We start from the raw sequence: 27,386 nt of genomic DNA on the forward strand, positions 1-27,386 counted from the left end.
GTAACAATCTGGCTTTTCGGTAGCCATGCCGGAAGGCCCGTGCTAGGCCTGAACCAAAGCCGCCTTCTGCAGCCAGACTGAAGAGCAGCAGCCATCGGCTGTAAAGCCTGGAGTTGCATCCTCACATTCCCCCTAAATTGCATTAAAATAAAGTCACACACAGGCTGTGAGGAGGGGACTTTGTCCTGCGAGCTCCCCACTGTCGCCAGATAAAGAAACAGAGCTCAAGACGGGTAAAGAAAACTGAAGGCGCAGCGTTCTGTCTGGCAAGAAACTGCATATCAATATTTGCAGTTGCGGAATCCTCACTCTATGGTCAGTATCATCACACTACCTTATTGTGTGACTGTGTGATCTCCGTCTGGTTTGTCACTAAAGACAGGACTACGTAGCACTTTAAAGACTAACAAGATGGTTTCTTAGGTGATGAGCTTTCGTGGGCCAGACCCACTTCCTCAGATCAAATTATGGAAGAAAATCGGCAGGACCATATATACCAAAGGGATACAATCCAAAATAAGGAACACATATCAAATAGACAAATCAGATTTTAGACCAGAGGGGAGGTGAGGGGGGAGGGTTAACGTCTGAGCTAATGATATTAGAGGTGATAATTGGGGAAGCGATCTTTGTAATGGGTAAGATAATTAGCATCTTTGTTAAGGCCCATTCGTAAAGTGTCACATTTAAGCATGAATGACAATTCAGAGGCTTCTCTTTGAAATCTTGTGTTAAAATCTCTTAGAAACAGGATGCAGGTAGTAAGGTCGTTGAGACAATGCCCATTCGATGGCAAGAAACTGTTTTTTCTTTGTGAAACTGTCTGATGTCTGTTTTGCGTGCATTGATTCTTTGGCGAATGTCACTGTTTCTATCTGCTGTATAATTAATTTTGCTAGGTGTAAATCAATGAAGGTGGTGGGGGATGATTGATTGGGTAGGTGATTTTGTTATGATTGGTTAGTAAAATGATCTAAGCTATAAAGGAGAATGTTTGTACGTGTGTGCTCTAATAACTTGGACACTATAAGAGCTACCGCAACCAAACTTTGCATGGGATAACCTTTTCTCCAGGAGACGGTTTTAAGGTACTTTTGGATCCGATCAGGCCCGATCTCAACTGGTAAAAGTAAAAAATAACCCGCCACACAGGACTGCAGGGGCAGCCCCACCCACCCTAGGTCACGTGCCCGCCACCTGCGGGCCCGCGGCGCCATCCGGGACTCGCCCCAGCCCCCCGCGCACAACGGCTCAGGCACCCGCCTTGCCCCCCACAGCTATGGTCACCAGGTAATCTTAAAAAAAAACCAAAAACGGACACACATGATCGGGGGCATGGGGGTGAGGACCCGGCCGGGGGGGAATGAGGCTGGCCGGGAGGAAGGGGGTGGGCGTCGGCAGGAAGTAGAGCTGGCGGGGAGGGTCAGGGACAGCAGGGCTGGCTGGGGGAGATGGGGGGAGAGAAATTTGTGCGGGTAACAAGGCGATCGGGATCGACTGGTAGATCTTGGAGCCTCTGACGGGATCCTGACAGGTTTGGCCCGTCGGTTATCCGGTGTGGGCACTTCATCTGCCTCTCTCAGCACTGCCCTGCTGCTGCTGCCCTCTACGCTGGAGCCCCCCGCACCTCCCCCCCAGCCTCCTGCTTTCTGTGCCGGGTAGGGTGTCAGGGTGCCCCTCCCCCAGCCTGTACCCCATCTCCACAGAGCAGATGGGGGCAGGGATGGAGAGCGCTGGCTGCTTTTGGCAGTGGTGCAGGGCCGGGGTAGGGGTGGGCCTGTCTTGGTCCCCTGCACCACCACCCAGCAGCCACTTGTGGCAAGCGGTGCCCAGCTGGAGCCTGCATTCCGAACCCCTCCTGCACCCCTAAGCAGGGCCGGCCCACCACATATTGGCACCTGCGGCGGGGAGCTCCAATGACGCCCCCCTGTCCCCTCGCTTGGGGCAAAGCTTTGCAAGGGCTCAATTCTGCCTCCTTCCTGTTCCACTCCTCTCATGGGGCCACTTTGCTACCTACCCGTGCCCCAGCACCAGACACAATTTTCTACACTCTGGGACCGGGTGGCACCCCCCCCCCCCCACACACACACAGTCTGGCACCTGAACCGGCCACCTCAATTCGCCTCCTGGTAAGGCCGGCCCTGCCCTAGCCCTGCACCCAAACTCCTTCCCAGCGCCTGCACCCTGAACCCCCTCCTGCTCCTCAACTCCCCCCCCCCCGCACACCAAAGCCTTTAGCCCAAGATCAGAGTCTCCAGCCACCTCCCGTGCACCCCAACCTTCTCCCTCCAGCGTGAGTGAGGATGGGGGAGGGAAGAAGGGGGGAGGGAGCAGGGGCCAGGCCTGGAGAAGGGGCGGGAAGCCGGCGGGGCAAGGTAGACCCTGCAGTGCACTTGCATTCAAAAAGCGACCCCATGTTTGAAAAGGTTGGTGACCGCTGCCTTCAAAGGTCCCAGCGAGCAGGCCGGCCTCCGCGGCTGCGTCTCACGCTCCCCCCCCCTCCTCCTTCACAGCGTGAGACACAGCCCTGAACCCCCGTCTCCTTCAACCGAACAGGAAGCTACTGCAACCGCATCAGCGTGACATCTTCAACCTCAGGACCCAGCTCCAACAGGAAACCCCAGGAGCAGCCAGCCGTCGCCTCAGTGCGGGGAGGGGGCATGTGTCCAGCGGGCTCCAACCGGCACCCCAGGACCAGGCGCGGCCCTAGACGAGCTGCCGGCAACTGGTGCCCAAAGCGAAACGCGCGATCGGCGTCCCCGCCTCCAAAGCCCTCGACGGCTCTTTATCTTGGCGCCCTAAGCGACCGCCTAGTTTGCCCGAATTGAGGGGCCGCCATTGGCTCAGGACCTTGCAGGAAGGGGTAACTGTTTATCAGAGGGGACAAGATCTGTCTGATCACAGCGGCTTCGCAGGGCGGGGCAAAGGAAACTCGGAGCCAGAGAAGCAGCCGGCAACAACGTCCATGAGTAACACAGCATGACGATGCAAAACTTCCTGCTCCCAGGGAAGGAAACCAGCTCTCCGAAGGAGCAACTTTCGCCATCCTTTCGGAGGGACGTCCTGCCACAGGCGGGACCAACAGTCCGGACGGAGAGAGCCCCCACTCCTCCGCCCGGGATCAGCCTGCCTGGCCACGGACCCAACACTGGTAAATAAAACATTGATTGGTGGGACCGCGGGCGAGGGCAGGAACAAATGCTGGCGTGAGGCACAAGGCAGGCACCATTTTGCCCCGTTGATGTGGGTCTCAAATTCTTGCTCTATCCCTGCATAGGACAGGACCACTCCCTGCTGCTGCTCGGATCCATGAAATTCCCGACTTGTAGTGTCTCTCCCCGGCAAGTCCTCTTGGTCTCCGTCTACCTACTGGCAGTCATGGGCCTCTCCATCTTCCTACACCTGCCGAGGAAGTTCCTCTCTCCCTGGGACCCTGTGATGTCCCCCCAAGGGCAGCCTCCTGCCACGGAGCGGGGCATGTGGACCGTGAACTCCATGGGGCGCCTGGGGAACCAGATGGGGGAATACGCCACCCTCTACGCCCTGGCCAAGATGAACGGGCACCAGGCCTACATCCCGCCGGAGATGCACCAGCAGCTGGCCCCGCTCTTCCGCATCACCCTGCCCGTGCTCTCCAGATACCAGGTCTGGACCACCCTCTGGAGGGATTACTGGCTCCACGACTGGATGTCGGAGGAGTACAGGCACATCGAGGGGAAATACGTCCGGCTCACGGGCTACCCCTGCTCCTGGACCTTCTACCACCACCTCCGGCAGGAGATCCGCCAGGAATTCTCCTTCCACGACCACGTCAGGGAGGAGGCCAACCGGTACCTGGCCAGGCTGCGTGGGCAGCGCCGGAACGTGACCTACGTGGGGGTCCACGTCCGGAGGGGGGACTACGTCTGGGTGATGCCCCAGCGTTGGAAAGGGGTGGTGGCGGACAAGGCCTACCTGGACAAGGCCATGGGCTACTTCCGGGCCAGGTACCAGGAGCCGGTCTTCGTGGTGACCAGCAACGGGATGGACTGGTGCCGGGAGAACATTGACGCCTCGCGGGGGGACGTGTATTTCTCGGGGGACGGGAAGGAGTCGTCGCCGGGGAGGGATTTCGCTCTCTTGGCCCATTGCAACCACACGATCATGACCATCGGGACCTTCGGCATCTGGGCCGCCTACCTGGCCGGGGGGGAGACCATCTACTTGGCCAACTACACCCTCCCCGATTCCCCCTTCCTCCAGCTCTTCAAGCCGGAAGCCGCCTTCCTGCCCGAGTGGATCGGGATCGAGGCCGACCTCTCCCCGCTGCGGGGCGGGACGTCTGGCTAACGGAGCTCGGCCACGGGCTGCTAACGGGATCCACCCGCCGTGGCTTGGCCGTGGGCTGAGGACAGGGCCGGGCGAGCTGGGCTGGGGAGATCGGGGCAGACTGGAGCTGGGTCGGTGTGGTCAGAGCCCCTCACGGAGGAGCCACAGACCCGGGGGTGTTCCTAGAGGCAGGGTCCGGGGATCCAGGTCTCCTGGGTTCTGCCCTCGGTGCTGGGTGGCGAGGGGGCTGCAGGGTGAGGAGCAATGGGGCTGGGCCCAGGACATGGGGGTTCAGGCCCCAGGAGGGGGGAGAAGCAACGTGAGGAGCCAGGAAAGGTGACTCTTGACAAGCGTTGGCCGGCGGCGTTCTAGGACTGTTGGGTTGGTACCGTTCCCTTCCCCGGCTGCTGCTGGCGGCTTGTGAACGCCTCCCCCTGCCTGAAATACACCCGTGTGCCTTCCCGAGAGTGCCGAGAGCCGCCGTGTCTCTGGGGAGCAATAAACCGTCTCTCTACTGGCCGGCGGAGTCTCCTCTGGCTGCGGGTGGGCCCCCCCCCCCCGTGCCGACCCAAGGGGGGGCGAGTGGGCAGAGAGCGGCAGGGTCTATTCCCGGCTCCCGGAGGGGAGGAGGGTGTAGTGGTTAGAGCTGCGGGCGCGGGGCTGGGCAGGCCGGGCCTCAGGCCCTGCAGTGGCAGGTACGGTGGGGCAGGTGGGGGTGGGGCGAACTGGATGGGGAGTGCCCGGATGTGGAGCGCCACTTGGGGGGCTGAGCTGCAGCGGGCTGAGCGGGGGGGGGCTCTCCCCGGCAGGCAGGGCAGGTAGGGACGGGGCAGAGCCTGGTGGGGGGAGGGGTGCCCGACACCCAGGGGAGCCTCTTCCGCCGTGGACCCCGGGCTCTTCGGATTAGTAACCCCAGCTGGGGACAGAGCCTCCTCCTGGCCGGGGGGGAGTTAGTGGGAGGGGTCTGGGCCCCCTAGTCCTGCCGGGGCCCCTCAGTCCCACCTGCAGCCCCTGCCGGTCCCATCCCCGGCCCTGGGGACCCCTGTGCAGCTCCCTCTCCCGGGACAGACGGACGCACCAACGGCCGCGATGCTCAGAGAGGTTTTATTGGGGAGGGGGGGGGTCCTGCGAGGGGTGTGGCAGGGCAGTCCTTGGGGGGAGGGAATGGGGGGCAGGGAGGGGTCCGACGGGGGGGGGCAGATCTGGGGTCCTTCGTTTCTTCCTCCCCCGCCCGTCTACGAGTCTCTGCTCCTGCCGGAAGGACACAGAAAGGCGAAGAGGAAACTGAAACCACAGAAGAAACGTCGCCGCCCCGGCCTTGCGCCCTGTCTGAGCTGGGCCCCCCCAGCCCCACATCTGCCAGCGGAGGGCGCTGTGGGGCAGGGGTCCTGGCAGTGGGGAAGGCTCCCTCTGACCCAGCCCAGCCTCGCCCAGCAGGGGGCGCTGTGGGGCAGGGGTCCTGGCGGTGGGGAAGGCTCCCTCTGACCCAGCCCGGCCTCGCCCAGCAGGGGGCGCTATGGGGCAGAGGACAGGGGTCCTGGCAGTGGGGGAAGGCTCCCTCTGACCCAGCCCGGCCTCGCCCAGCAGGGGGCGCTGTGGGGCACAGGACAGGGGTCCTGGCGGTGGGGAAGGCTCCCTCTGACCCAGCCCGGCCTCGCCCAGCAGGGGGCGCTGTGGGGCACAGGGCAGGGGTCCTGGCGGTGGGGAAGGCTCCCTCTGACCCAGCCCGGCCTCGCCCAGCAGGGGGCGCTGTGGGGCACAGGGCAGGGGTCCTGGCGGTGGGGAAGGCTCCCTCTGACCCAGCCCGGCCTCGCCCAGCAGGGGGCGCTGTGGGGCACAGGACAGGGGTCCTGGCGGTGGGGAAGGCTCCCTCTGACCCAGCCCGGCCTCGCCCAGCAGGGGGCGCTGTGGGGCACAGGGCAGGGGTCCTGGTGCTGGGGAAGGCTCCCTCTGACCCAGCCCGGCCTCGCCCAGCAGGGGGCGCTGTGGGGCACACGGGGATGGGGGGTTTCACCTGCTCAGCCCTGCCCAGCGCCCGAGGTCTCGAATTTCTTCTTCCGGCCCTCCATGCCGCTCATGGCGTCGATGTTCTTGCGCCAGTCGCCCACTTCCCGGTTCTCCTGCGGGGGGAGGGGAGGGTCAGACCTGATATCGGTGGGGGGGACAATTCCCTGCTCCCCCTGCGCCCGGCCTGCCCCTTCCCCCGTCCCACCCCTCTCCCCTCCTCACCTTCTCGGCGTCGTCTTTCTTGACCTGCTTGAGGCTGGCCCGCAGGTCCATGGACACCTTGTGCTTGGAGCCCAGCAGGGCCTGCATCATGGCGTCGGCCGAGAGCCGGACCCGCCGCAGCGCCGGGCGCTTGAACTTCCCCCGCAGGTCGAAGATTTTCTGGTTCAGATCCTCGATCTGGGGGGAGGGGAACAGAATGGGGGAGGGGTCAGGCAACAAAAGGGGGCGCTAGGGTGGGGGGGGACCGCTGGGGGCGCTGAGCTGCGGGGGGCGGGGTGGGGGCCTGGCAGGGGATTGGGCTGCGAGGAGCAGGGCCGGGGCCCAAGAGGGGGCACTGGGCCGCAGGGGGCCCTGGGGAGGGGGGCCTCAGAGGGGGCTGGGCTGCGGAGGGTGGGGCAGGGACCCGGCAGGGGGTTGGGCTGCGGGGGGAGGTGCGGGCGCCTGGCAGGGGGCTGAGGTGCGGGGGGTGTGGCAGGGACCCAACAGGGGTTGCTGGGCTGCAGGGGGTGGGGCGAAGGCCTGGCAGGGGGTGATGGGCTGCGTTTGGTGGGGGAGGGGCCCAGCAGGGGGCACTGGGCTGCGGGGGACATGGTGGGGGCCCGGCAGGGGGTGATGGGCTGCGTTTGGTGGGGGAGGGGCCCAGCAGGGGGCGCTGGGCTGCAGGGGGTAGGGCGAAGGCCTGGCAGGGGGTGATGGGCTGCGTTTGGTGGGGGAGGGGCCCAGCAGGGGGCACTGGGCTGCGGGGGACATGGTGGGGGCCCGGCAGGGGGTGATGGGCTGCGTTTGGTGGGGGAGGGGCCCAGCAGGGGGCGCTGGGCTGCAGGGGGCGGGAGTTGGTGGGCGGAGCGCAAGGGGCGGGGCTAACTCCCAGCCCTGCAGCACCATCTAGTGGCCATTGCAGTTATTGCCCCTGGGGGCTGGCGCTGGGCTCCAGGACCCTTGCGCAGGGGGGCCGGGCGGCTTGCCGGGGTCTGGGCGGGTGGGGGCGGAAGGGCACCAGCCCCGCCCCCGGCCGTACCTCGTTGATGCTCTTGCTGACCCGAACCTGCATGTCGTAGCGCTCCTCGTCCACGCGGTCCACGCGGGCGTGCAGCTCCCGGCACAGCTCCTGCCGGGGGACAGTGCCGTGGGGGGAGATAAAACGGTTCCTGCCCCGCCCCCCGCAACCCTCTGGCCCAGCCGGTCCCTCAGCGCCCCAGTGACCCCCCCCCCCCCGCCCTGCCCAGGGGGTACCTGCAGCTCAGCCAGGGGCAGGCTGGCCAGGGCGAGTGGGGCGCAGCGCTCGGCCAGGTACCGCTGCTTCTCCAGGCCCCGCTCCTCCTCCTCCTGCTCCAGCTCCTGCTTTGCCATCTGCAGCATCAGCGTCTGCAGGTGTGAGAGGGGCTGGCTGACACCCCCTGTCTGACACACAGGCCCATCGACCCGGCCTCCTGCCTCCCCAGGGGCCCAACAACCTGGCCTCCCGTCTCCCCACTGGCCCATTGACCCAGCCTCCCGCCTCCCCACAGGACCATCAACCTGGCCTCCCGCCTCCCCAGGGGCCCATCAACCTGGCTTCCTGCCTCCCCAGGGGCCCATTGACCCGGCCTCCCGCCTCCTCACGGGCCCATCAATCTGGCCTCCTGCCTCCCCACGGGCCCATCGACCCAGCCTCCCGCCTCCCCACGGGCCCATCGACTCGGCCTCCTGCCTCTCCAGTGGCCCATCATAAGAACATAAGAACGGCCGTACTGGGTCAGACCAAAGGTCCATCTAGCCCAGTAGCCTGTCTGCCGACAGTGGCCAGCACCAGGTGCCCCAGAGAGGGTGGACCGAAGACAATGATCAAGCGATTTGTCTCCTGCCATCTCTCTCCAGCCTCTGACAAACAGAGGCCAAGGACACCATTTTATCCCCTGGCTAATAGCCTTTTATGGACCTAATCTCCAGGAAATTATCTAGCTTCTCTTTAAACTCTGTTATAGTCCTAGCTTTGACTCCTAGCCCATCGACCCACCCTCTCGCCTCCCCCGCCATGGGCCCATCAACCCGGCCTCCTGCCTCCCCACGGGCCCATCAACCCGGCCTCCTGCCTCCCCCGCCATGGGCCCATCGACCCGGCGTCCCACCTCCCTGCCCCCCTGCAGCCGGACAGGACGCCTGAGACGTTACCTTGAGCTGCAGTTTCCGAGAAGCTGTGATCTTGGATTTTCTCTGCATTAGAACAAGCCAGAGACTTTTTATAAGGTACCAGTGAGCAGGGCCCTGCCCCATGGGCACTGCCCAGACCCCCTGACAACCCCGACCCCAGGGCCCTGCCCCATGGGTGCTGCCCAGACCCCCTGCCCGCTCTGAGCCCTGCCCCATGGGCACTGCCCAGACCCCCTCCCCGCTCTGAGCCCTGCCCCATGGGCCCTGTCCCACTGGGCACTGCCCAGACCTGCCCCACTGCGAGGGAGTCTGGGGCGGAGCCAGGAGCCAGCCCCAGGACTCGGGGGTGGGGAGACGTGGCCCGGGCCCGGCGCCCACCTTGACGTGCGGCTCCGTCGCGTAGGCCCGGTAGTTGGCAGAGGATTTGCGCCGGAGGGGTGGCCTGGCGGCTGGCGGCGGGGGGGCCGGCTTGGGGGGCTCCGGTTCCTCCTCAGTGGCCTCTTCTTCCTCCTCCACCACATCCTCGTCCTCCTCCTCGTACTGGGGGGGGTCAGGCTGTCAGGGTTTGCACCGAGGGGCCGGGCTGCCCTTGGGAGTGGGGGCAGGGACGCGAACCCCCCCCCCCCCCAGTACAGGCAACGACCCGAAACAGTTTGGAAAGTGGGCGGAGTCATTTACCGGGGTGCAGGGGGTCACAAAGGGGGGACTTAGCAGGGGGTAAATTCCAGGAGAGTATCTATAGTAGTAGGCTGGGTGGCTCAGGGAGGCGGGGGATGGGGCAGGGGCTTGTCCCCTCCAGGGGGTGCCGGCTTCCCCCCACCCCCGACCCCAGGGCAGGGCCTGGCTGGCTCAGGGGGTCGGGGCATGGGGCAGAGGACTGTCCCCTCCAGGGGCCGCTGGTTCTGATCTGGGCCCAGCAGGGCAGGTGATGAAAAGGGCTTGGATCTCACATAACCGCCCCCCTCAGAAATCCCCCCCAGGCATCGCAGGGGAGAGAGGCCCCGGCTCCTCCTTACGGTGACGTCCTCCCTGCGGAGACAGAAAGACAAAGGGGATTAGGTGCCGGCAGCCCCTCCCCCCTCCCCTTTCTGCTTCTCCACCCCCACAAGTCAGGGATTTGCCCTCTCTGTACACAGGGAAACTGAGGCACACAGTGGGGCAGAGACACACCCCCACGAAAGTCCCATGGGTTGGGCTCCCCACTGCTGTATCCCCCAGGCCTCATCCCCCACCCCCCAGGAGGGGAGAGAACCCAGGTTCCCAGCGCAGCTGCTCTAACCACTAGGCCCCACACCCCTCCCGGAGGCAGACGGGTCAAAACCCCGCGCTACTCACTCGTCTGCCATGTCCCGCCGCGACTGCCCTGGGAAGAGCTGGGAGGGGAAGACGGAAAATATGATTTGCCCTGCACGGGGTGGGGTCCGGCCTCCGGGAATGGGGCAGGGCCTGGCTGGAGGGGGGCGGGGGTTGGACTCTGCCTCAGACCCGTTATCTGCCTCGGGCCTGGCTGCTTTGCCCCTATTTGGGGCGGGAGGCGCTCGGGCTGATAAGCCCCTAAGAGGGTGAAGCTAAATATAAACCCCCCGAGTGCTGCCCTGGGGCCGGCCTGAGGCTGGAGCCGGCTCGGGGTGGGGGTGGGGCGGGGGATCCCCCTGCACTTCCGGGGCGCGGGCGGAGCTGGGCAGGAGCCAGCCGGAGCCCAAAGATGCTGCGAAGGGCGGGGGTTGGGGCAGATTTCGGGGGTGTTGGACGGGGCAGGGCTCAAAATATCCCCCGGCAGCCAGTCCCCCTCAGAGCCCCTCCCGTCCCTCCCCCTGGAGGTCAGGGGGCCCCTTCCGTCCAAACCCTCTGGGGGCCAATGGGGGGCAGGTGGGGCCCCTCCTGGGCTCGGTTGGGTTACTGGAGAGTCCAGCGGCAGCGTGGGGCTGGGGCCGGCTCCGAGGGAGGCAGGGGGGGCGTTGGACCTGGCTTTGTGTGTGTGTGTGTCCCTGTGTGTGGTGTGTCTGTCCCTGTGCGAAAGCATGTTCCTCTGTGTCTGTGTATTCTTGGGGGGGGTCTCCCTGGGTTTGTAGGGTTCTATGATTCTGTGTGTGTGTTCTATGTGTATTCCTCTGTATGTGTGTCTCTGGCCGTGTGTGTGTGTCCTGGAGTCAGGGGTCTGTGTATTTATCTGTGTGTGCGTGTGTGTGTCCCTGAGCGTGTATTCTCCTGTGTGTGTGTCTGTATGTTCATGTGTATTCCTCTGTGTGAGCCCTTGGGTGTGTATTCTTCTCTGTGGATATGTGTATTCCTGTGTGTGTGTTCCTGGGTGGGTTAGGGTTGTGGGAGTGTCCTTGGATGTGTATGGGTGTTCCTATGGGTGTATATTCCTGTCTGTGTGTCCCTATGTATGAGTCCCCCTCGGTGTTTGTGTGTGTCCCGGGGTGATTATGTGTGTTCCTCTCTGGGTGTGGGTGTGTATTCCTGTCTGTGTGTCCTTGGGTGGGTATGTCCCTGCTGCGTGCGTGTGTCCTTGTTTGTGTATATGTTCCCTTCTGCGTGTGTGTGTGTGTACCTGTGTGTGTGTATATTTCTTCCTTTATGTTTGTATGTGGTATTTCTGGGTGTGCTCTTTTCTGCGTGTGTGTCCCAAGTTCTATATGTGTGTGTGTGTGCGTGTGTGAGAGTGACTGCCCCCTGCTGTGTATCCTTCTCTGTCCATCTACGGGCTGTCCATCCTGCTGTGCCCTTCCCTTTGTATGTGTGTCCCTTTGTCTCCCTGCGTTCCCGGTTGTGTTTCTGTCCCTGGGTGTGTGTCCCTCTGCTCCAGGGTGTATCTAGCCGCCCCACACTGTGCGTGTGTCCCAGTCCCTGTCTGCTACTGCCGCCTGTTGTGTCTCTCCCAGATGTGTGTGTGTCCCTGTGCTCAAAGGGTGTGTGTGTGTGTCTGTGTGTCCCTTCAGCCCCTTGCTGGTGGAGCCGGGCCCTGTGTGTCCCTGGCACCCCCTGCTGGTGGGGCTGGGCCCTGTGCCCTGCATGTCCCTGCCACCCCCTGCTGGCAAGGCCGGGCTCTGCGTGTCCCTAGCACCCCCTGCTGGTGGGGCTGGGCCCTGTGCCCTGCATGTCCCTGCCACCCGCTGCTGGCAAGGCTGGGCTCTGCGTGTCCCTGGCACCCCCTGCTGGTGGGGCTGGGCCCTGTGCCCTGCATGTCCCTGCCACCCCCTGCTGGCAAGGCCGGGCTCTGCGTGTCCCTAGCGCCCCCTACTGGGGGGGCTGGGCTCTGCGCCCTGCATGTCCCTGGCACCCCCTGCTGGTGGGGCTGGGCCCTGTGCCCTGCATGTCCCTGCCACCCCCTGCTGGCAAGGCCGGGCTCTGCGTGTCCCTAGCGCCCCCTACTGGGGGGGCTGGGCTCTGCGCCCTGCATGTCCCTGCTGCCCCCTGCTGGCGGGGCCGGGCGCTGCGCTGCCCGTCTTAACCCCAAACCGGAGCTGGAAGCAAAGGGGCTGGAGCTGCAGGAGCGGCGGCTGGCAGACGATCCTGCCGCGCAGCAGAAGCAGGGGCTGGAGTTGGAGGTGAGACGGGCCCAGAGGGCTTGCCCAGTGGACGTGGAGAGGGGCCCGGGGATGGCAGTGCTGGCGGGGGGGGGGGGGGGGCTGGTCTCTAAGCTGCTGCCCCAGTTCAGGGATGGGGAGGACACTGATGCCGACCTCCCCGCCTTGGAGAGGGCTTGCCATCTGCTCCCGACCGACCCCACAGACCGGCTCCGCTGTCTGACCCCTGCCGGGACCCGAGCGGCATTCGGCCAAGCGCGCAGGACTGAGGCTAAGGATCTGGCCACACCGGGCCCAGGTCTCACCTCCAAGGGGGTCGCCAGCCTGCTGGGGGAACATCTCCACAGGTGGGTTGAGGGGGCTGGGGCCACCCCCCCGCAGTGCACACGGAGGACATTGGCCCTCCAGCCCTGCTGGGGCAGTTGGCCCACCAATCTGGGGCAGGAAGGTGGCCCACACCGGGGACTGAGAAGGGGAGTCCCCTCCAAAGTGGGACTCTAGAAAACCCCGCACGGGAGGGCGGGGGGGAGGGGCTGGAATGCTGGGCCAGGTCAGGAAGCACCGAGGGATGGGCTAGGCAAAGTGGGGAAACTGAGGCACAGCCAAGTTTTCCGCTTGGAAAAGACATGACTAAAGGATTGGGGAGGGGAGGGGGAGGGAGTATGTTCATGTCCATAAACGGTGCAGAAAGAGACTAAGAAAATGCTCTTCATTCCTTCGCTGACATTTGGTGCGTGGCTTGTTCTGAGCATGCCCAGTAACACCGCTGACGCCTCTGTCCTCAGTCTGCCCCCCTCATGCACTCACTCCCCCCCCATCACGGCGTGCACAGGTCCCCCCCCCGACAAGCTTTGCGAGGCCTGGCGCACGAGCAAGCCCGCCAAGAAGGGCCGACGGGACCCCCACTGGCACCACTGTGGGCAGAGGCCCCAAGCTCCGGGCAAACCGGGCCCTCCCGGGGGTAACTGGGTGGGGCTGGAGGAGGGGCAGGCTGCCCAGGCGGGAGGGGCTGGCAGGCTCGGGTCGGGGGGGGTGAGTCTCTCCAGACAGATTCTCTGGGGGGCCTGATGCTCCAGACGCACGTTTTTAGGGGTCCAAGGTGGGGGCAGGGCTGCCCCTGGGGGGCGAGAGCCTCGTGCCCCGGGGGAGGCGGGAGGAAGGGGACCGGGTGCTGGGACGCGGGCACGGAGCTGACCCTGACCCGAGGTGGTGGCACCCGACAGCCACAGGCACAGACCGGACCCCTGCTGCCTTTGCCGACCCTTGGGCCCCCCGGCAGCCCCCTCAGGCCTTGCCTCAGGCCAGGCCAGAGCTCCCCAGCTCCGCCTGCCTTGCCCCAGCCCTGCTCTGCCTTGGGCCTCCAGCTCCTTAGCAGCCAGGTCCCCCTGGCTCCCCGGCTAGGGCCAGAGCCTGTCTCCTTCCCTCCCTCCAGGAGCCCGTATACCCATTGCCCCCCCCCGACCCCTGCTGGGTACCCTGAGCCTGGAGGGGGTGTAACCAGGTGACACCTTTTGCTGGGCAAGCTGGACAAAGGCTGGAGGGACAGAGATGGGCGGCTGAGCGAGTCTCGCCGGCTGGGGGGCAGAGATGGGGGGCAGGCCCCTGGCTCTGGGCCGCCCTCTCCCCACGCTGGGGGGGGCTGGCTGCTCCTGCCCCTGTGCAGACAAGCCTGTGCTACGCTGTGTCCCCAAGAAGCAATTCACTTTGTTCTCCCTGCTGGCTGGGCGTCCCGTCTGCCTGCGGACGGGGGTGCAGGGCCCGGGGGCGCCCCACTTCTCGGTGCTTGCGGCTCTAAGGATCCTGCAGTGGCTGGCGTGCCCGGCCTTTCCTCCTCCGTAATCCCCCGCCTCCCTCTGCTTGTTCAAACTCCCCGCCCCAAGGCAAGGCTGCCCCCCGCTCACACGCTGTTGCGCTTAGGAACAGGGCGCGCCACTCTGAGGAGACCGAATCCAGGGGGGGAACTTTAGGGGCTCCAGCCCCCCTACATGACGCCCTGCGGGGGAAGGAGCCAACTTAGTAGAAGGGGCCACAGATTTCTACACCCCACGAGAGGGCAGGATGGCCCCCAGGACCCGGAGGGAATAGCCAACTATGTATCAGAGGGGACAAGATCTGTCTGATCACAGCGGCTTCGCAGGGCGGAGCGAAGCAAACACAGAGCCAGAGAAGCAGCCGGCAACAACGCGCGTCAGAAACAGCATGACGATGCAAAACTTCCTGCTTCCAGGGAAGGAAACCAGCTCCCCGAAGGAACAACTTTCGCCATCCTTTTGGAGGGACGTCCAGCCAAATATGGGAGCATCGGTCCGGATGGAGAGAGCCCCCACTCCTCCGCCCGGGATCAGCCTGCCTGGCCACGGACCAAACACTGGTAAATAAAACATTGATTGGTGGGACCGCGGGCGAGTGGGAGTAAATGCAAACGGCTTTGCCGGCATCAGCCTTTCCCCCGAGGAAGACCCCGGGTGCTTCTTACAAGCACAAGGCAGGCACCATTTTGCCCCGTTGATGTGGGTCTCAAATTCTTGCTCTATCCCTGCATAGGACAGGACCACTCCCTGCTGCTGCTCGGATCCATGAAATTCCCGACTGGTAGCGTCTCTCCCCGGCAAGTCCTCTTGATCTCCGTCTACCTGCTGGCAGTCATGGGCCTTTCCATCCTCCTACACCTGCCGAGGAAGTTCCTCTCTCCCTGGGACCCTGTGATGTCCCCCCAAGGGCAGCCTCCTGCCACGGAGCGGGGCATGTGGACCGTGAACTCCGCAGGGCGCCTGGGGAACCAGATGGGGGAATACGCCACCCTCTACGCCCTGGCCAAGATGAACGGGCGCCAGGCCTACATCCCGCCGGAGATGCACCAGCAGCTGGCCCCGCTCTTCCGCATCACCCTGCCCGTGCTCTCCAGATACAAGATCTGGCTCATCCCCTGGAGGGATTACTGGCTCCACGACTGGATGTCGGAGGAGTACAGGCACATCGAGGGGAAATACGTCCGGCTCACGGGCTACCCCTGCTCCTGGACCTTCTACCACCACCTCCGGCAGGAGATCCGCCAGGAATTCTCCTTCCACGACCACGTCAGGGAGGAGGCCAACCGGTACCTGGCCAGGCTGCGTGGGCAGCGCCGGAACGTGACCTACGTGGGGGTCCACGTCCGGAGGGGGGACTACGTCTGGGAGATGCCCCAGCGTTGGAAAGGGGTGGTGGCGGACAAGGCCTACCTGGACAAGGCCATGGGCTACTTCCGGGCCAGGTACCAGGAGCCGGTCTTCGTGGTGACCAGCAACGGGATGGACTGGTGCCGGGAGAACATTGACGCCTCGCGGGGGGACGTGTATTTCTCGGGGGACGGGAAGGAGTCGTCGCCGGGGAGGGATTTCGCTCTCTTGGCCCATTGCAACCACACGATCATGACCATCGGGACCTTCGGCATCTGGGCCGCCTACCTGGCTGGGGGGGAGACCATCTACTTGGCCAACTACACCCTCCCCGATTCCCCCTTCCTCCAGCTCTTCAAGCCGGAAGCCGCCTTCCTGCCCGAGTGGATCGGGATCGAGGCCGACCTCTCCCCGCTGCGGGGCGGGACGTCTGGCTAACGGAGCTCGGCCACGGGCTGCCAACGGGATCCACCCGCCGTGGCTTGGCCGTGGGCTGAGGACAGGGCCGGGCGAGCTGGGCTGGGGAGATCGGGGCAGACTGGAGCTGGGTCGGTGTGGTCAGAGCCCCTCACGGAGGAGCCACAGACCCGGGGGTGTTCCTAGAGGCAGGGTCCGGGATCCAGGTCTCCTGGGTTCTGCCCTCGGTGCTGGGTGGCGAGGGGGCTGCAGGGTGAGGAGCAATGGGGCTGGGCCCAGGACATGGGGGTTCAGGCCCCAGGAGGGGGGAGAAGCAACGTGAGGAGCCGGGAAAGGTGACTCTTGACAAGCGTTGGCCGGCGGCGTTCTAGGACTGTTGGGTTGGTACCGTTCCCTTCCCCGGCTGCTGCTGGCGGCTTGTGAACGCCTCCCCCTGCCTGAAATACACCCGTGTGCCTTCCCGAGGGTGCCGAGAGCCGCCGTGGGGAACCGGGAGCCACGGCTCCTAGGGGCAGGGGAGCTGGGATCTCGGGGGGGGCAGGGACAGGGGAACATCGCAGGATCCGGGAGACCAGGTGCACCTTTGGTGAACAGGCAGGGCACAATGATCCCGCTTGTGTTTGTATCCCTAGCGGTGGGCGGACAGGGGGGTCTAGTGGTTACAGCCAGGACTCCTGGGTTGTTTTCTCCAGCCCTGGGGAGGGGAGTGGGGTCTAGTGGGTAGAGCCGATGGGGGCTGCCCCGCCCACCCCTCATGGCCCAGCCCCCCCTTGTCCCCTGCCCCGTCCCTCACGGCCCAGCGCCCCCCCTTTCCCCATCCCTCACGGTTCAGCCCCGCCGGTCCCCTGCCCTGCCCCTCACGGTGCAGACCCCCCTTGTCCCCTGCCCCTCACGGCCCAGCCCCCCATTAGCTCCCTGCCCCGCCCCTCACAGCCCAGTGCCCCCCCTTGCCCCATCCCTCATGTTCCAGCCCCCCCCCCCGGCCTCCTGCCCTGCCCCTCACGGCCCAGCACCCTCTAGCGCTGCCCTGGGCCATGGGGCCAGCACTGCCTGCAGGGAGAGCGCCCCCTGCTGGGCCCCCACCCCGCTCCCTTCCCCACAGCAAACCACCGGCACCCAGACTCCAAGGGGGTTTATTTCCAGTCCAACCTTGTTCATCTGTCCCTCCCCGGGGCGGGGCCGTGGGAGACGGGAGGGTGCGTGTGTGGGGCGCCATCCCCTGGGGGGCATGGGGAGCCAGGGGAGCAATGGAGAGGGGCCCCCTCGGGCTCCCCCTGCTGGCGCTGGAAGCGGGCCCAGGCCCGGCTCTGTCCGTCCGGCGTCCCCTGCGGCGCGAAGCCGGCCCCGGCGGCCAGGGCCGTCACCCTGGCCAGGAAGGCGTCCGCCTGCTCCTTCCGCACGTCGGGCAGGAAGCTGTGGGAATGGGGCGGTCAGGGGGAGACGAGGCGGGGGGGGGGGGGCTGATCGGCCCCGGCGGGGCCCCCCGGCCGGCACTCACCTGGGGAGCTCAGTGAGGAGCGTGGCGCCGGGGGCGGGGACCCGCTGCAGCTCCGGGCTCAGGGCGTGCACCATGCTGCGGGCAGGGCACCGCTGGTATGGCCGGGGCAGGGACCTGCTCCCCCGGAGCCGGGGGTGGGACCCAAGGGCCCGGGCCCCCCGCTCCGGCCCCCCGCCCCCTGCTCTGACCCCTGCCCCCCCGCTCTGAACCCCGCCCCCTGCTCTGACCCCCGCCCCTCCGCTCTGAACCCCGCCCCCTGCTCTGACCCCCGCCCCCCCGCTCCGGCCCCAGCCCCCCGCTCCGGCCCCCCGCCCCCTGCTCTGACCCCCGCCCCCCCGCTCTGAACCCCGCCCCCTGCTCTGACCCCCGCCCCCCCGCTCTGAACCCCGCCCCCTGCTCTCTGACCCCCGCCCTCCCGCTCTGAACCCCGCCCCCTGCTCTGACCCCCGCCCCCCCGCTCTGAACCCCGCCCCCTGCTCTCTGACCCCCGCCCCCCCGCTCTGAACCCCGCCCCCTGCTCTCTGACCCCCGCCCTCCCGCTCTGAACCCCGCCCCCTGCTCTGACCCCCGCCCTCCCGCTCTGAACCCCGCCCCCCCGCTCTGACCCCCCCCACCTGCTCTAATTCCCCAGCCCCCCGCTCCGGCCCCCCGCCCCCTGCTCTGACCCCCCCACACCTGCTCTAATTCCCCAGCCCCCCACTCCGGCCCCCCGCCCCCTGCTCTGACCCCCGCCCCCCCGCTCTGAACCCCGCCCCCCCGCTCTGACCCCCCCCACCTGCTCTAATTCCCCAGCCCCCCGCTCCGGCCCCCCGCCCCCTGCTCTGACCCCCCCACACCTGCTCTAATTCCCCAGCCCCCCGCTCCGGCCCCCCGCCCCCTGCTCTGACCCCCGCCCCCCCGCTCTGAACCCCGCCCCCCCGCTCTGACCCCCCCCACCTGCTCTAATTCCCCAGCCCCCCGCTCCGGCCCCCCGCCCCCTGCTCTGACCCCCCCCCACACCTGCTCTAATTCCCCAGCCCCCCGCTCCAGTTCCCCGCCCCCTGCTCTGGCCCCCTTTCCCTTGCTCTAACCCCCGCCCCCCTGCTTTGAACCCCGCCCCTCCCCGCCCCTTCACTCTAGCTCCTGAACCCCCCCACTCTAACCCCCGCTCCCCCTCCTCTGACCCTGCACCTCCTGTTCTAACCCCCAGCCCCCACTCTAACCCCCACCCCTTAACATCTGTCCCCCGCTCTGATCCCCACCCCCAACTCTGACCCCCAGCGCCCGGCCGTCCGCCCCCTACCTGCAGGAGAAGTAGAGCAGGTGGAAGTGCTGGTGATACTGGCTCCTGTGGGGCAGCCGGGCCGTGCAGCTGAGCGGCAGGAAGTGAATCCGGACGGGGCTGGGGCCGGCAGCATCTGGGGGGAACCTACCACTGATCAGCATGCGGCTAGGACGTGGGGGAGGGGGAGTCCCCACAGCCGTGGGGCCCCAGACGTGGACTGGCCGGTGGCAGGAGCTCCCCAAATCCCCCTCCCACGGCACAAGGACTCACCCGCATCCTGGAGGCCGGGATCTGGACTTGGGGCAGGGCTCTCCTGGGCCGGGGCTGCCCCACAGGCCCCCTCGGGGGAGGGCGGCGGGGCGGCGTAGGGGGCCCGGGCTGCCAGCTCGTGGAACAGGGCCGTGACGTTGAACAAGGAGATCTCCTGGGCACTCTGGCAACGCAGAGGAGAGAGAGGAGGGGGAGCCCCACAATCCTGCCCCATCCCCCCAAGATCGGGGGGCTTCCCCAGGTCCCTCCGCGGGCTCCTCATGCACTGGGGGGACCTCTCCCCACAGGCCCTGCCCCTGGGGCGCCTCCCCCTACCTTGGCGGGGAGCCCGTTGACGGTTCTCAGCAGACTCGGCTCCTCGGACTCGATCCCGAAGGGGATATAAGGCCCCGTGGCGATGTCGCCCCAGTACCCCCGGGCCGGCACCAGCTCCCCCTTCTGGGAGGAGGGAGGCAGTGCGTTACCCAGCCCCCGCCCATCGGAGACCCCCCCGTATCCCCGGCCCCCCGCCCATCGGAGACCCCCCCGTATCCCCGGCCCCCCGCCCATCGGAGACCCCCCCGTATCCCCGGCCCCCCGCCCATCGGAGACCCCCCCGTATCCCCGGCCCCCGGCCCATCAGAGACCCCCCGTATCCCCAGCCCCCCGCCCATCAGAGACCCCCCCGTTTCCCCAGCCACGCCAGCCCCCCGGCCCATCTGAGACCTCCCCGTTTCCCCAGCCACACCAGGCCCCCGGCCCATCGGAGACCCCCCCCATTTCCCCAGCCTACGCCAGCTCCCTGGCCCACCTGAGACCCCCCCCCATTTCCCCAGCCTACGGCAGCCCAGGGATCCCCACCCCCGCTCGGTCCCCAAACCCAGGGATTCCCCCCAGCCGCCCCGGGGCTCACGTGTCTCAGGAGCCTCCCGGAGGCCAAGGTTTTGTTGGGGACGTCGTAGACGCCCTCCCGCAGCTCAAACGCCACCCCCGTGTCCCGCCAGCGGGAGAACTCACGGCTGCCGATGGCTCTGGCCTGTAGGGCAGGAAGGATGGTGAGGGGCCAGCCCTACCTGCCAGGAGACAGCCCACCCGCCCCCACCCTGCTCCCCAGAGCCCCCTGCCGGGCCCCCGCCCCGTTCCCCGCAGCCCAGCGCCCCCTGCCGGGCCCCCGCCCCGTTCCCCGCAGCCCAGCGCCCCTGCCGGGCCCCCACCCCGTTCCCCGCAGCCCAGAGCCCCCTGCCGGGCCCCCGCCCCCACCCTACTCCCCAGAGCCCCCTGCCGGGCCCCCGCCCCGTTCCCCGCAGCCCAGCGCCCCTGCCGGGCCCCCACCCCGTTCCCCGCAGCCCAGAGCCCCCTGCCGGGCCCCCGCCCCCACCCTACTCCCCAGAGCCCCCTGCCGGGCCCCCGCTCCGTTCCCCGCAGCCCAGCGCCCCCTGCCGGGCCCCTGCCCCGTTCCCCGCAGCCCAGAGCCCCCTGCCGGGCCCCCGCCCCCACCCTACTCCCCAGAGCCCCCTGCCGGGCCCCCGCCCCGTTCCCCGCAGCCCAGAGCCCCCTGCCGGGCCCCCGCCCCGTTCCCCACAGCCCAGAGCCCCCTGCCGGGCCCCCGCCCCCACCCTACTCCCCAGAGCCCCCTGCCGGGCCCCCGCCCCGTTCCCCGCAGCCCAGAGCCCCCTGCCGGGCCCCCGCCCCCACCCTACTCCCCAGAGCCCCCTGCCGGGCCCCCGCCCCGTTCCCCGCAGCCCAGAGCCCCCTGCCGGGCCCCCGCCCCCACCCTACTCCCCAGAGCCCCCTGCCGGGCCCCCGCCCCGTTCCCCACAGCCCAGAGCCCCCTGCCGGGCCCCCGCCCCCACCCTACTCCCCAGAGCCCCCTGCCGGGCCCCCGCCCCGTTCCCCGCAGCCCAGAGCCCCCTGCCGGGCCCCCGCCCCCACCCTACTCCCCAGAGCCCCCTGCCGGGCCCCCGCCCCGTTCCCCGCAGCCCAGAGCCCCCTGCCGGGCCCCCGCCCCGTTCCCCGCAGCCCAGCGCCCCCTGCTGGGCCCCCGCCCCGTTCCCCGCAGCCCAGCGCCCCCTGCCGGGCCCCCGCCCCGTTCCCCGCAGCCCAGCGCCCCCTGCTGGGCCCCCGCCCCGTTCCCCGCAGCCCAGCGCCCCCTGCTGGGCCCCCGCCCCGTTCCCCGCAGCCCAGCGCCCCCTGCCGGGCCCCCGCCCCCACCCTACTCCCCAGAGCCCCCTGCCGGGCCCCCGCCCCGTTCCCCGCAGCCCAGAGCCCGCTGCTGGGCCCCCGCCCCGTTCCCCGCAGCCCAGAGCCCGCTGCCGGGCCCCCGCCCCGTTCCCCGCAGCCCAGCGCCCCCTGCCGGGCCCCCGCCCCGTTCCCCACAGCCCAGCGCCCCCTGCCGGGGCCCCACCCCGTTCCCCGCAGCCCAGCGCCCCCTGCCGGGCCCCCGCCCCCACCCTACTCCCCAGAGCCCCCTGCCGGGCCCCCGCCCCGTTCCCCGCAGCCCAGAGCCCCCTGCCGGGCCCCCGCCCCCACCCTACTCCCCAGAGCCCCCTGCCGGGCCCCCGCCCCGTTCCCCGCAGCCCAGAGCCCCCTGCCGGGCCCCCGCCCCCACCCTACTCCCCAGAGCGCCCTGCCGGGCCCCCGCCCCGTTCCCCGCAGCCCAGAGCCCCCTGCCGGGCCCCCGCCCCGTTCCCCGCAGCCCAGAGCCCGCTGCCGGGCCCCCGCCCCGTTCCCCGCAGCCCAGAGCCCGCTGCCGGGCCCCCGCCCCGTTCCCCGCAGCCCAGAGCCCGCTGCCGGGCCCCCGCCCCGTTCCCCGCAGCCCAGAGCCCGCTGCTGGGCCCCCGCCCCGTTCCCCGCAGCCCAGAGCCCGCTGCTGGGCCCCCGCCCCGTTCCCCGCAGCCCAGAGCCCGCTGCCGGGCCCCCGCCCCGTTCCCCGCAGCCCAGCGCCCCCTGCCGGGCCCCCGCCCCGTTCCCCACAGCCCAGCGCCCCCTGCCGGGCCCCCGCCCCGTTCTCCGCAGCCCAGTGCCCCCTGCCGGGCCCCCGTCCCACCCCCTGCACATATTGCTGCACCCAGTGGAGCACTCTCCCCCCTCCCCTGCTGTGGCTCACCCCGCGTTCGTGCAGCTTCATGGTGAGGTCCCAGTCGCACACGCCGCGGCGGGCGTCGTAGCGGGTGCCCAGGTACTGCCGGACCCGCAGGTCCCAGAGCCGGGCGATCGGGAAGGCCTGCGGGTCCGGGTTGCTCCAGAACCGGAAGATGCCCTCGAGCTGGTCCCGCTCCTTGAACTGTTGGCCAGAGGGACGCCTGAGGCTCAGCCTGGGAGCTGCCCCGCAGTGACTACCCTGCCAGGCCGGGGGGGCAGCGGGCCTAGTCCTCCCCCCGCAGACCAGGGAGCAGCCTGGGAGAATCCCCAGAGCAGAGCTTTCACGGAACCCGCCCAGCAGGCCTGAGAACCCGCCGCTGACAGATGCGCCCCCACAGCGCTCCGTAAATCAGGCCGATGGTTAACGACTTGCCACCGTCACACACGGACGCTCTTTCTGGTCTGGATTTACCTCGCTTCAGTGACCAGACGTCGGCTTGGCGTCGGCTTTCCTCTGCCCCCCCAGGAGCCCACTAGGGCAGAGTTTCTTAAACTTTTTAAGACTGAGGAACACCAAACAATATTTTGTTTTTAATGAGGAACACCAAGGATTTTTTGGTGAGGGGAAAAAAAAGTTGGGGGAGGGGGAGTTATTGAGCAAAAAAAAAAAAAAAAAAAAAGTTGCCTGCCCCTTTAAGGGCAGCCATTTTGAACTCCGTTGAACAGAGTTTAAGAAACACTGCACTAGGGAATATTTGTCCCCCACATCGGTCCCCAGGGCCAGGGATCCGGTCCCCCTGGTCCGTGTCTGCTCAGCTAAGCAGCCGGCGCTCCAGGCCTCTCGCTCTCCAGCAGGTTTCTAACCTGCCGGTCATGCCCCCTGGCTCCCTGCATCCCCGGGAACCACAGGGCCCAGAGCTGGGCGCAGGATTCCCACAGCGTCACCCCAGGGCCGGATCCAGACACCCACCAACCTCTCTGCTTCCCCAGAGGTTCCCCCAGTGCCACCCAGGGCGTGGGGTTTCCCCACCACGACAGCAAATCTTTTCCACAGTCCCCACTGCCCAGTTTCCCCGGCGAGCCCCTGGGTTCTGTAGCTCTGCATTATCCCCCAAGCCCCCAATTGGGATCGGAGGCAAACATTAAAGAAGGGTAGCTCAGTGGGTTGAGCATTGGCCTACTAAACCCAGGGTTGTGAGTTCAACCTGTAAGGGGGCCATTTAGGGAATCTGGGGCAAATCTGTCAGGGATGGTACTTGGTCCTGCTGGAGGGCAGGGGACTGGACTTGATGGCCTCTCAAGGTCCCTTCCAGCGCTATGGGATAGGTATAGCACCATATATATTAATGAGGAGTGAGTGTATGTTCATGAGACTACAACTCCCATGAGGCAGAACAGGCTGGCCACTGCCACAATGGATGGCCAGTGAGACTGTGGTGCATCTTGGGAGACGTAGTCTGGGGTGGGGGCTGGCCCACAGCAAGTATGAAGCACCTGAACTACAGTTCCCATAAGACTCTGGGGTGGTGTTTTATTTCCCAGCAGGCCGAGAGCCATGTCTGCTCTAACCACTAAGGCAGCTCCCAGGAAGGCTGGTGGGAAGTGGCAGGGACCCACCTTCACAGCCGACATGTCCAGGGCCCCCAGGTGGCGCTGCTGGAAGTCCGGGTCCGTGGCGTAGCGGATGAACAGGTCCGATTTCTCCTGCAGGTAGGCGGCCGTCGAGCTGCGGATCAGGCTGTTCCCCAGCAGCTCCAGGAACATCTCGCTCTTCTCTGCAGAGCGGAGAGGCGGGTGCTGCCGTCAGAGGGCCCTCCCCCCCCCAGCCCAGGACTGGGAGCCTGGACTCCTGGATTCTATCCCCAACTCTGGGAGGGGAGTGGGACCTACTGGTCAGGGAAGGGGGTTAGGGCCCTTTACCTTGCAGCCCCATTTTCTCTGGGGGTTCCAGGGCAAGGCTGAGAAAGAGCAGCTGCCGGCCCAGTGCCTCGAGGTTATTCTCCACGATGTAGAACTGAGAAGCGGGAAAGAAACCAAGCTGCCCTGGCGGGAGTTGGCATCCATGCAGGGGCAGGTTGGAGAAATTTCATGTAGCCAGCCCCTACACTGCACCCTGCAGCCAAGAGAGGGGGGCCCAGATAGCTAGCCCCTGCGCAACACCCTAGATGAGCCACGTCAGAGCCGGGAGATTGGTCCCCATCAGTGTTTCCTCTAATTTTTGCCATCCATGTGTGGAATAAATGTTGTGTGCACCAAAGTAAGTGCAGATGTGCACCACCATGTGACACACAGGCTGCCAGCTGTGGGCGCTCTGCTAATCAGCTGGGCAGCACCTGACTCTCCTGGGTAGCCGACCGAGCACTCCGCTTACAGAGGACACTGGTTCCTGTGTAGCCGGCCCCCTGCCGCACCTCGGTGCCACATGAACACAATGGCAAGCTGGCAAGGAACTTTGGGATCCTGTGGCATGATGGACCCTGATACACGTTCCTACAGTCCAGCCTCAACTGTGCCTACAACACCCACTAGGCCAGACTGTCACTTCTGCAGTACAGAGCTCCTCTTGTGAAATGGGGAGCTCCCGGCTATGCCAGCCCCACCTCTCCCAGCAGGGGGTGCTGTGGGGAGTGGGGCAGGCGCATTAGCTGTGTGGAGAACACCTGGCTACTCTAGCACCACCTCTCTCAGAAGGGGGCGCTGTGGGGAGTGGGGCAGGTACATTGGCTGTGGGGGGAGCTCCTGGTTATGCCAGACCCACTTCTCCCAGCAGGGGGTGCTGTGGAGAGTGGGGCAGGCGCATTGGCTGTGGGGGGAACACCTGGCTACTCCAGCCTCATCTCTCCCAGCAGGGGGCGCTGTGGAGAGCGGGGCAGGCACATTGGCTGTGGGGGGAGCTCCCGGCTATGCCAGCCCCACCTTTCCCAGCAGTGGGCGCTGTGGGGAGCGGGGCAGGCACATTGGCTGTGGGGGGAGCTCCCGGCTATGCCAGCCCCACCTTTCCCAGCAGTGGGCGCTGTGGGGAGCGGGGCACAGAATCACAGCAGATTAGGGTTGGAAGAGTCCTCAAGAGGCCGTCGAGTCCAGCCCCTGCCCAAAGTAGGACCAACGCTGCCGACTACATCACCCCAGCCAGGGCTTTGTCAGGCTGGGCCTTAAAAACCTCTAGGGATGGAGATGAACCTGCCAGGGCTTCCCCACCTGCTGAGACACCGGTTTTCCTAATATCCAGCCCAGATCTCTCCCACTGCGACGAGACAGGCTGGGTGCCAGCTGGGGCAGGGTTGCTCGGGCTGCTCCAGCCCCACAGAGGTGCCAGGGGTCAGAGAACCCCCTAGATGTCTCCTCACACTTGTATTCTAAGCCTGTCTCTCCCCCTAAAATAACCTGATGGGTACTGACGCCCCCAGCCCTCCTCTGGCAGCCTGGGGAGCAGGGCTCAGGGACGGGCTGGGAGTGACCCTCTCCTGGGGGGAGTTTCGAGAAGCATTGGGGGGCTGCGAGAGGAGGCCTGGCAGCCGGAACAGCTCTCCCCTTGCTCAGTGCCCCCCCCCCCCGCCCGGTGCCACACGTGTCGCCAGCTTCAGGATGCCCCGCGGAAGAAACTGTCCCCGTCTCGCCCGTCAGCCTGATGAGTCCTGACGCCAGCTCAGAAACGCTGCGGGGCCCTCGCCGCAGCCTCCGCTGACCCGGGAACGCGGCCGAGCGCAGGGGGAAAGGCTGGGCTGGGGCATTGGGCTCCTGAAACCCTTTCCAAATGCGGGGCAGGGTTGGCCACAGGGCTTGAGTCCTGGGCCCCGGCTCCCCCCTACGTCCAGCTCTAACCACTAGACCTCGCTCCCCTCCCTGAGCTGGGAAGAAGACCCAGCTCTCCAGAGACCTGCCTGTTCACTCCTGCGTTCTGAGCACGACACCACCTCTGCCCCATGCCAGCTAGGGCAGCGGAGACGGGGAGACACCTACATTGATCCTTCTCTGCGGCCAGCGGTGGGCTTGGCTCATGGTCCTGAGGACGTGCCGGCCGTCCACAGAGCCCACCAGCAGGATATTGAGCTCAGGCAGGTCATCCTGAGACAGGCACAGATGGGCCAGGGAGCTCTCCAGACCTGCAGGGGAACAGACTGGGTACATCTCGGCCCTGCACATCCATCCCCTGCTCGACCCCAGAGGGGCCGCATCCCAGGGCCGGACAAAGGGCCCTGCACACCCACCCTGTGCCCCACCCCAGAGACAGGGAGGGGTGAAGAGATGGTCTGTCAGCTCTTTTGGGCAGGGGTTTTCCTTGCTCTGGGTCTGGACAGCGCCTAGCCCCGGAGGCGGGGCGGGGGGGAGAGGAGTAGCGAGCTAGTCCAGAGGTGGGGCTCCCAGGCACTAACGTAGGACAGAGAAGGGACCCACATTCCCTCTGCAGGTCGAGCGCGGGGGAGAAGCCCCACCAGCAGGTCGTGCCGAAGCCGTCGCCGCAGCCCGCGCCCGTTGTCATGGCTGTAACACAAAGAGACGGCTCTGTGGGACTGGGTCCTGCACTGCTGGGGGGCCACCCTCCCCCACCTTCCCTCTGCCCCCCCTTCTCCCCTCCCCCACCTTCCCTCTGCCCCCCCTTCTCCCCACCCCCACCCTCCCCTCCCCCACCTTCCCTCTGCCCCCCCTTCTCCCCACCCCCACCCTCCCCTCCTCCACCTTCCCTCTGCTCCCCTTCTCCCCACCCCCACCCTCCCCCACCTTCCCTCTGCTCCCCTTCTCCCCTCCCCCACCTTCCCTCTGCCCCCCCTTCTCCCCACCCCCACCCTCCCCTCCCCCACCTTCCCTCTGCCCCCCTTCTCCCCACCCCCACCCTCCCCTCCTCCACCTTCCCTCTGCTCCCCTTCTCCCCACCCCCACCCTCCCCTCCCCCACCTTCCCTCCGCCCCCCGCTTCCCCTCCCCCACCTTCCCTCCGCCCCCCCGCTTCCCCTCCCCCACCTTCCCTCTGCCCCCCCTTCTCCCCACCCCCACCCTCCCCTCCCCCACCTTCCCTCGGCCCCCCCCACTTCCCCTCCCCCACCTTCCCTCTGTCCCCCCTTCTCCCCACCCCCACCTTCCCTCCGCCCCCCCCCCGCTTCCCCTCCCCTCCCCTCAACCTCCCCCCCCCGCTCCCACCCCCCAACCTTTAGGCTTCTTTAACCCCCCACCTACTGTCCCCCCGTGCCCCATTAACCCCCTCCTCGCGCGCTCACCCTACCTTGCTGCCCCCCCAGGCCCCGCCTCCCTGTGACGGGCAGGGCTCTGGACCAATGGGCAGAGAGACCGGGCTCAGGGCCCACCCGCCGCAGCGGGGCGGGGTCAGGGCGTGACGGCTCGGTTGCGCCGCGGGACGCGGTCGCTATGGCAACGGGGCCTCCGCTTCCTTACAGGGCCCCGGCGGTACACCCCGCCCCTTCGCCAGAGCCCCGCCCCTCCCCGCCCCAGAGCCCCTCCCCCTTTCCCAGAGCCCCGCCCCTCCCCGCCCCAGAGCCCCTCCCCCTTTTCCCAGAGCCCCGCCCGCTT

At 67.1% G+C, this 27,386-nt stretch overlaps 3 protein-coding genes across 10 annotated transcripts; 1 reads left to right on the forward strand and 2 right to left on the reverse strand.

Moving 5' to 3' along the window:
• Window positions 1–2,605: 2,605 nt before the first annotated feature.
• On the forward strand, window positions 2,606–16,953 carry LOC102452892 (galactoside alpha-(1,2)-fucosyltransferase 2-like). 3 transcript variants are annotated; one of them, XM_075917578.1, is made up of 2 exons: window positions 2,606–3,151; window positions 14,742–16,953. In XM_075917578.1, exons 1-2 carry the CDS (start codon window positions 2,980–2,982, stop codon window positions 15,791–15,793), a joined length of 1,224 nt encoding a protein of 407 aa, XP_075773693.1. In that variant the 5' UTR covers window positions 2,606–2,979; the 3' UTR covers window positions 15,794–16,953. The 3 variants fall into 3 exon arrangements, with proteins under 3 accessions (XP_075773693.1, XP_075773692.1, XP_075773691.1); XM_075917577.1 differs by lacking the exon at window positions 14,742–16,953 and adding an exon at window positions 3,278–4,827; XM_075917576.1 differs by lacking the exon at window positions 2,606–3,151 and adding an exon at window positions 13,072–14,568.
• Window positions 5,395–10,028, reverse strand: LOC142825612 (troponin I, cardiac muscle-like). 4 transcript variants are annotated; one of them, XM_075917583.1, is made up of 9 exons: window positions 10,003–10,028; window positions 9,684–9,696; window positions 9,046–9,207; window positions 8,689–8,730; window positions 7,771–7,902; window positions 7,556–7,645; window positions 6,538–6,714; window positions 6,323–6,428; window positions 5,395–5,559 (listed from the first exon to the last, which is right to left on the reverse strand). In XM_075917583.1, the coding sequence occupies exons 1-8, from the start codon at window positions 10,011–10,013 to the stop codon at window positions 6,327–6,329; spliced, it is 729 nt and encodes a 242-aa protein (XP_075773698.1). In that variant the 5' UTR covers window positions 10,014–10,028; the 3' UTR covers window positions 5,395–5,559; window positions 6,323–6,326. The 4 variants fall into 4 exon arrangements, with proteins under 4 accessions (XP_075773698.1, XP_075773695.1, XP_075773697.1 ...); XM_075917580.1 differs by having other exon boundaries at window positions 9,618–9,696; XM_075917582.1 differs by having other exon boundaries at window positions 5,395–5,562; window positions 9,618–9,696.
• Window positions 9,046–26,411, reverse strand: DNAAF3 (dynein axonemal assembly factor 3). Of its 3 annotated transcripts, XM_075917575.1 has the most exons (13): window positions 26,260–26,411; window positions 25,825–25,967; window positions 23,785–23,878; window positions 23,482–23,639; window positions 21,890–22,066; window positions 19,697–19,819; window positions 19,120–19,242; window positions 18,805–18,967; window positions 18,553–18,667; window positions 17,271–17,345; window positions 16,922–17,185; window positions 9,684–9,696; window positions 9,046–9,207 (listed from the first exon to the last, which is right to left on the reverse strand). In XM_075917575.1, exons 1-11 carry the CDS (start codon window positions 26,342–26,344, stop codon window positions 16,927–16,929), a joined length of 1,515 nt encoding a protein of 504 aa, XP_075773690.1. In that variant the 5' UTR covers window positions 26,345–26,411; the 3' UTR covers window positions 9,046–9,207; window positions 9,684–9,696; window positions 16,922–16,926. The 3 variants fall into 3 exon arrangements, 2 of the variants coding, with proteins under 2 accessions (XP_075773690.1, XP_075773689.1); XM_075917574.1 differs by lacking the exons at window positions 9,046–9,207; window positions 9,684–9,696 and having other exon boundaries at window positions 16,890–17,185; window positions 23,785–23,902; XR_012899983.1 differs by lacking the exons at window positions 9,046–9,207; window positions 9,684–9,696 and having other exon boundaries at window positions 17,050–17,185; window positions 18,553–18,678; window positions 23,785–23,902.
• Between the last annotated feature and the right edge of the window lie 975 nt (window positions 26,412–27,386).

This window comes from Pelodiscus sinensis, unplaced genomic scaffold (genome assembly GCF_049634645.1).
Source record: "Pelodiscus sinensis isolate JC-2024 unplaced genomic scaffold, ASM4963464v1 ctg125, whole genome shotgun sequence".
Classification (NCBI taxonomy): Eukaryota; Metazoa; Chordata; order Testudines; family Trionychidae; genus Pelodiscus; species Pelodiscus sinensis.

What these genes read in the sequence shown, in the direction of transcription:
- LOC142825612 (XM_075917580.1), bottom strand. An exon ending in TCAGCAAGAGCATCAACGAG is followed by an intron (nt 6,715 to 7,555) that starts GTACGGCCGGGG and finishes CCCTCCCCCCAG; the next exon opens with ATCGAGGATCTGAACCAGAA. An exon ending in AGAAAGACGACGCCGAGAAG is followed by an intron (nt 6,429 to 6,537) that starts GTGAGGAGGGGA and finishes CTCCCCCCGCAG; the next exon opens with GAGAACCGGGAAGTGGGCGA.
- LOC102452892 (XM_075917576.1), top strand. Translation starts at nt 14,289, where the DNA reads ATGTATCAGAGGGGACAAGATCTGTCTGATCACAGCGGCTTCGCAGGG. An exon ending in TGGCCACGGACCAAACACTG is followed by an intron (nt 14,569 to 14,741) that starts GTAAATAAAACA and finishes ATCCCTGCATAG; the next exon opens with GACAGGACCACTCCCTGCTG.
- DNAAF3 (XM_075917574.1), bottom strand. Translation starts at nt 26,344, where the DNA reads ATGACAACGGGCGCGGGCTGCGGCGACGGCTTCGGCACGACCTGCTGG. An exon ending in AGAGAAAATGGGGCTGCAAG is followed by an intron (nt 23,640 to 23,784) that starts GTAAAGGGCCCT and finishes TCCGCTCTGCAG; the next exon opens with AGAAGAGCGAGATGTTCCTG. An exon ending in TCAACGGGCTCCCCGCCAAG is followed by an intron (nt 18,968 to 19,119) that starts GTAGGGGGAGGC and finishes CTGCGTTGCCAG; the next exon opens with AGTGCCCAGGAGATCTCCTT.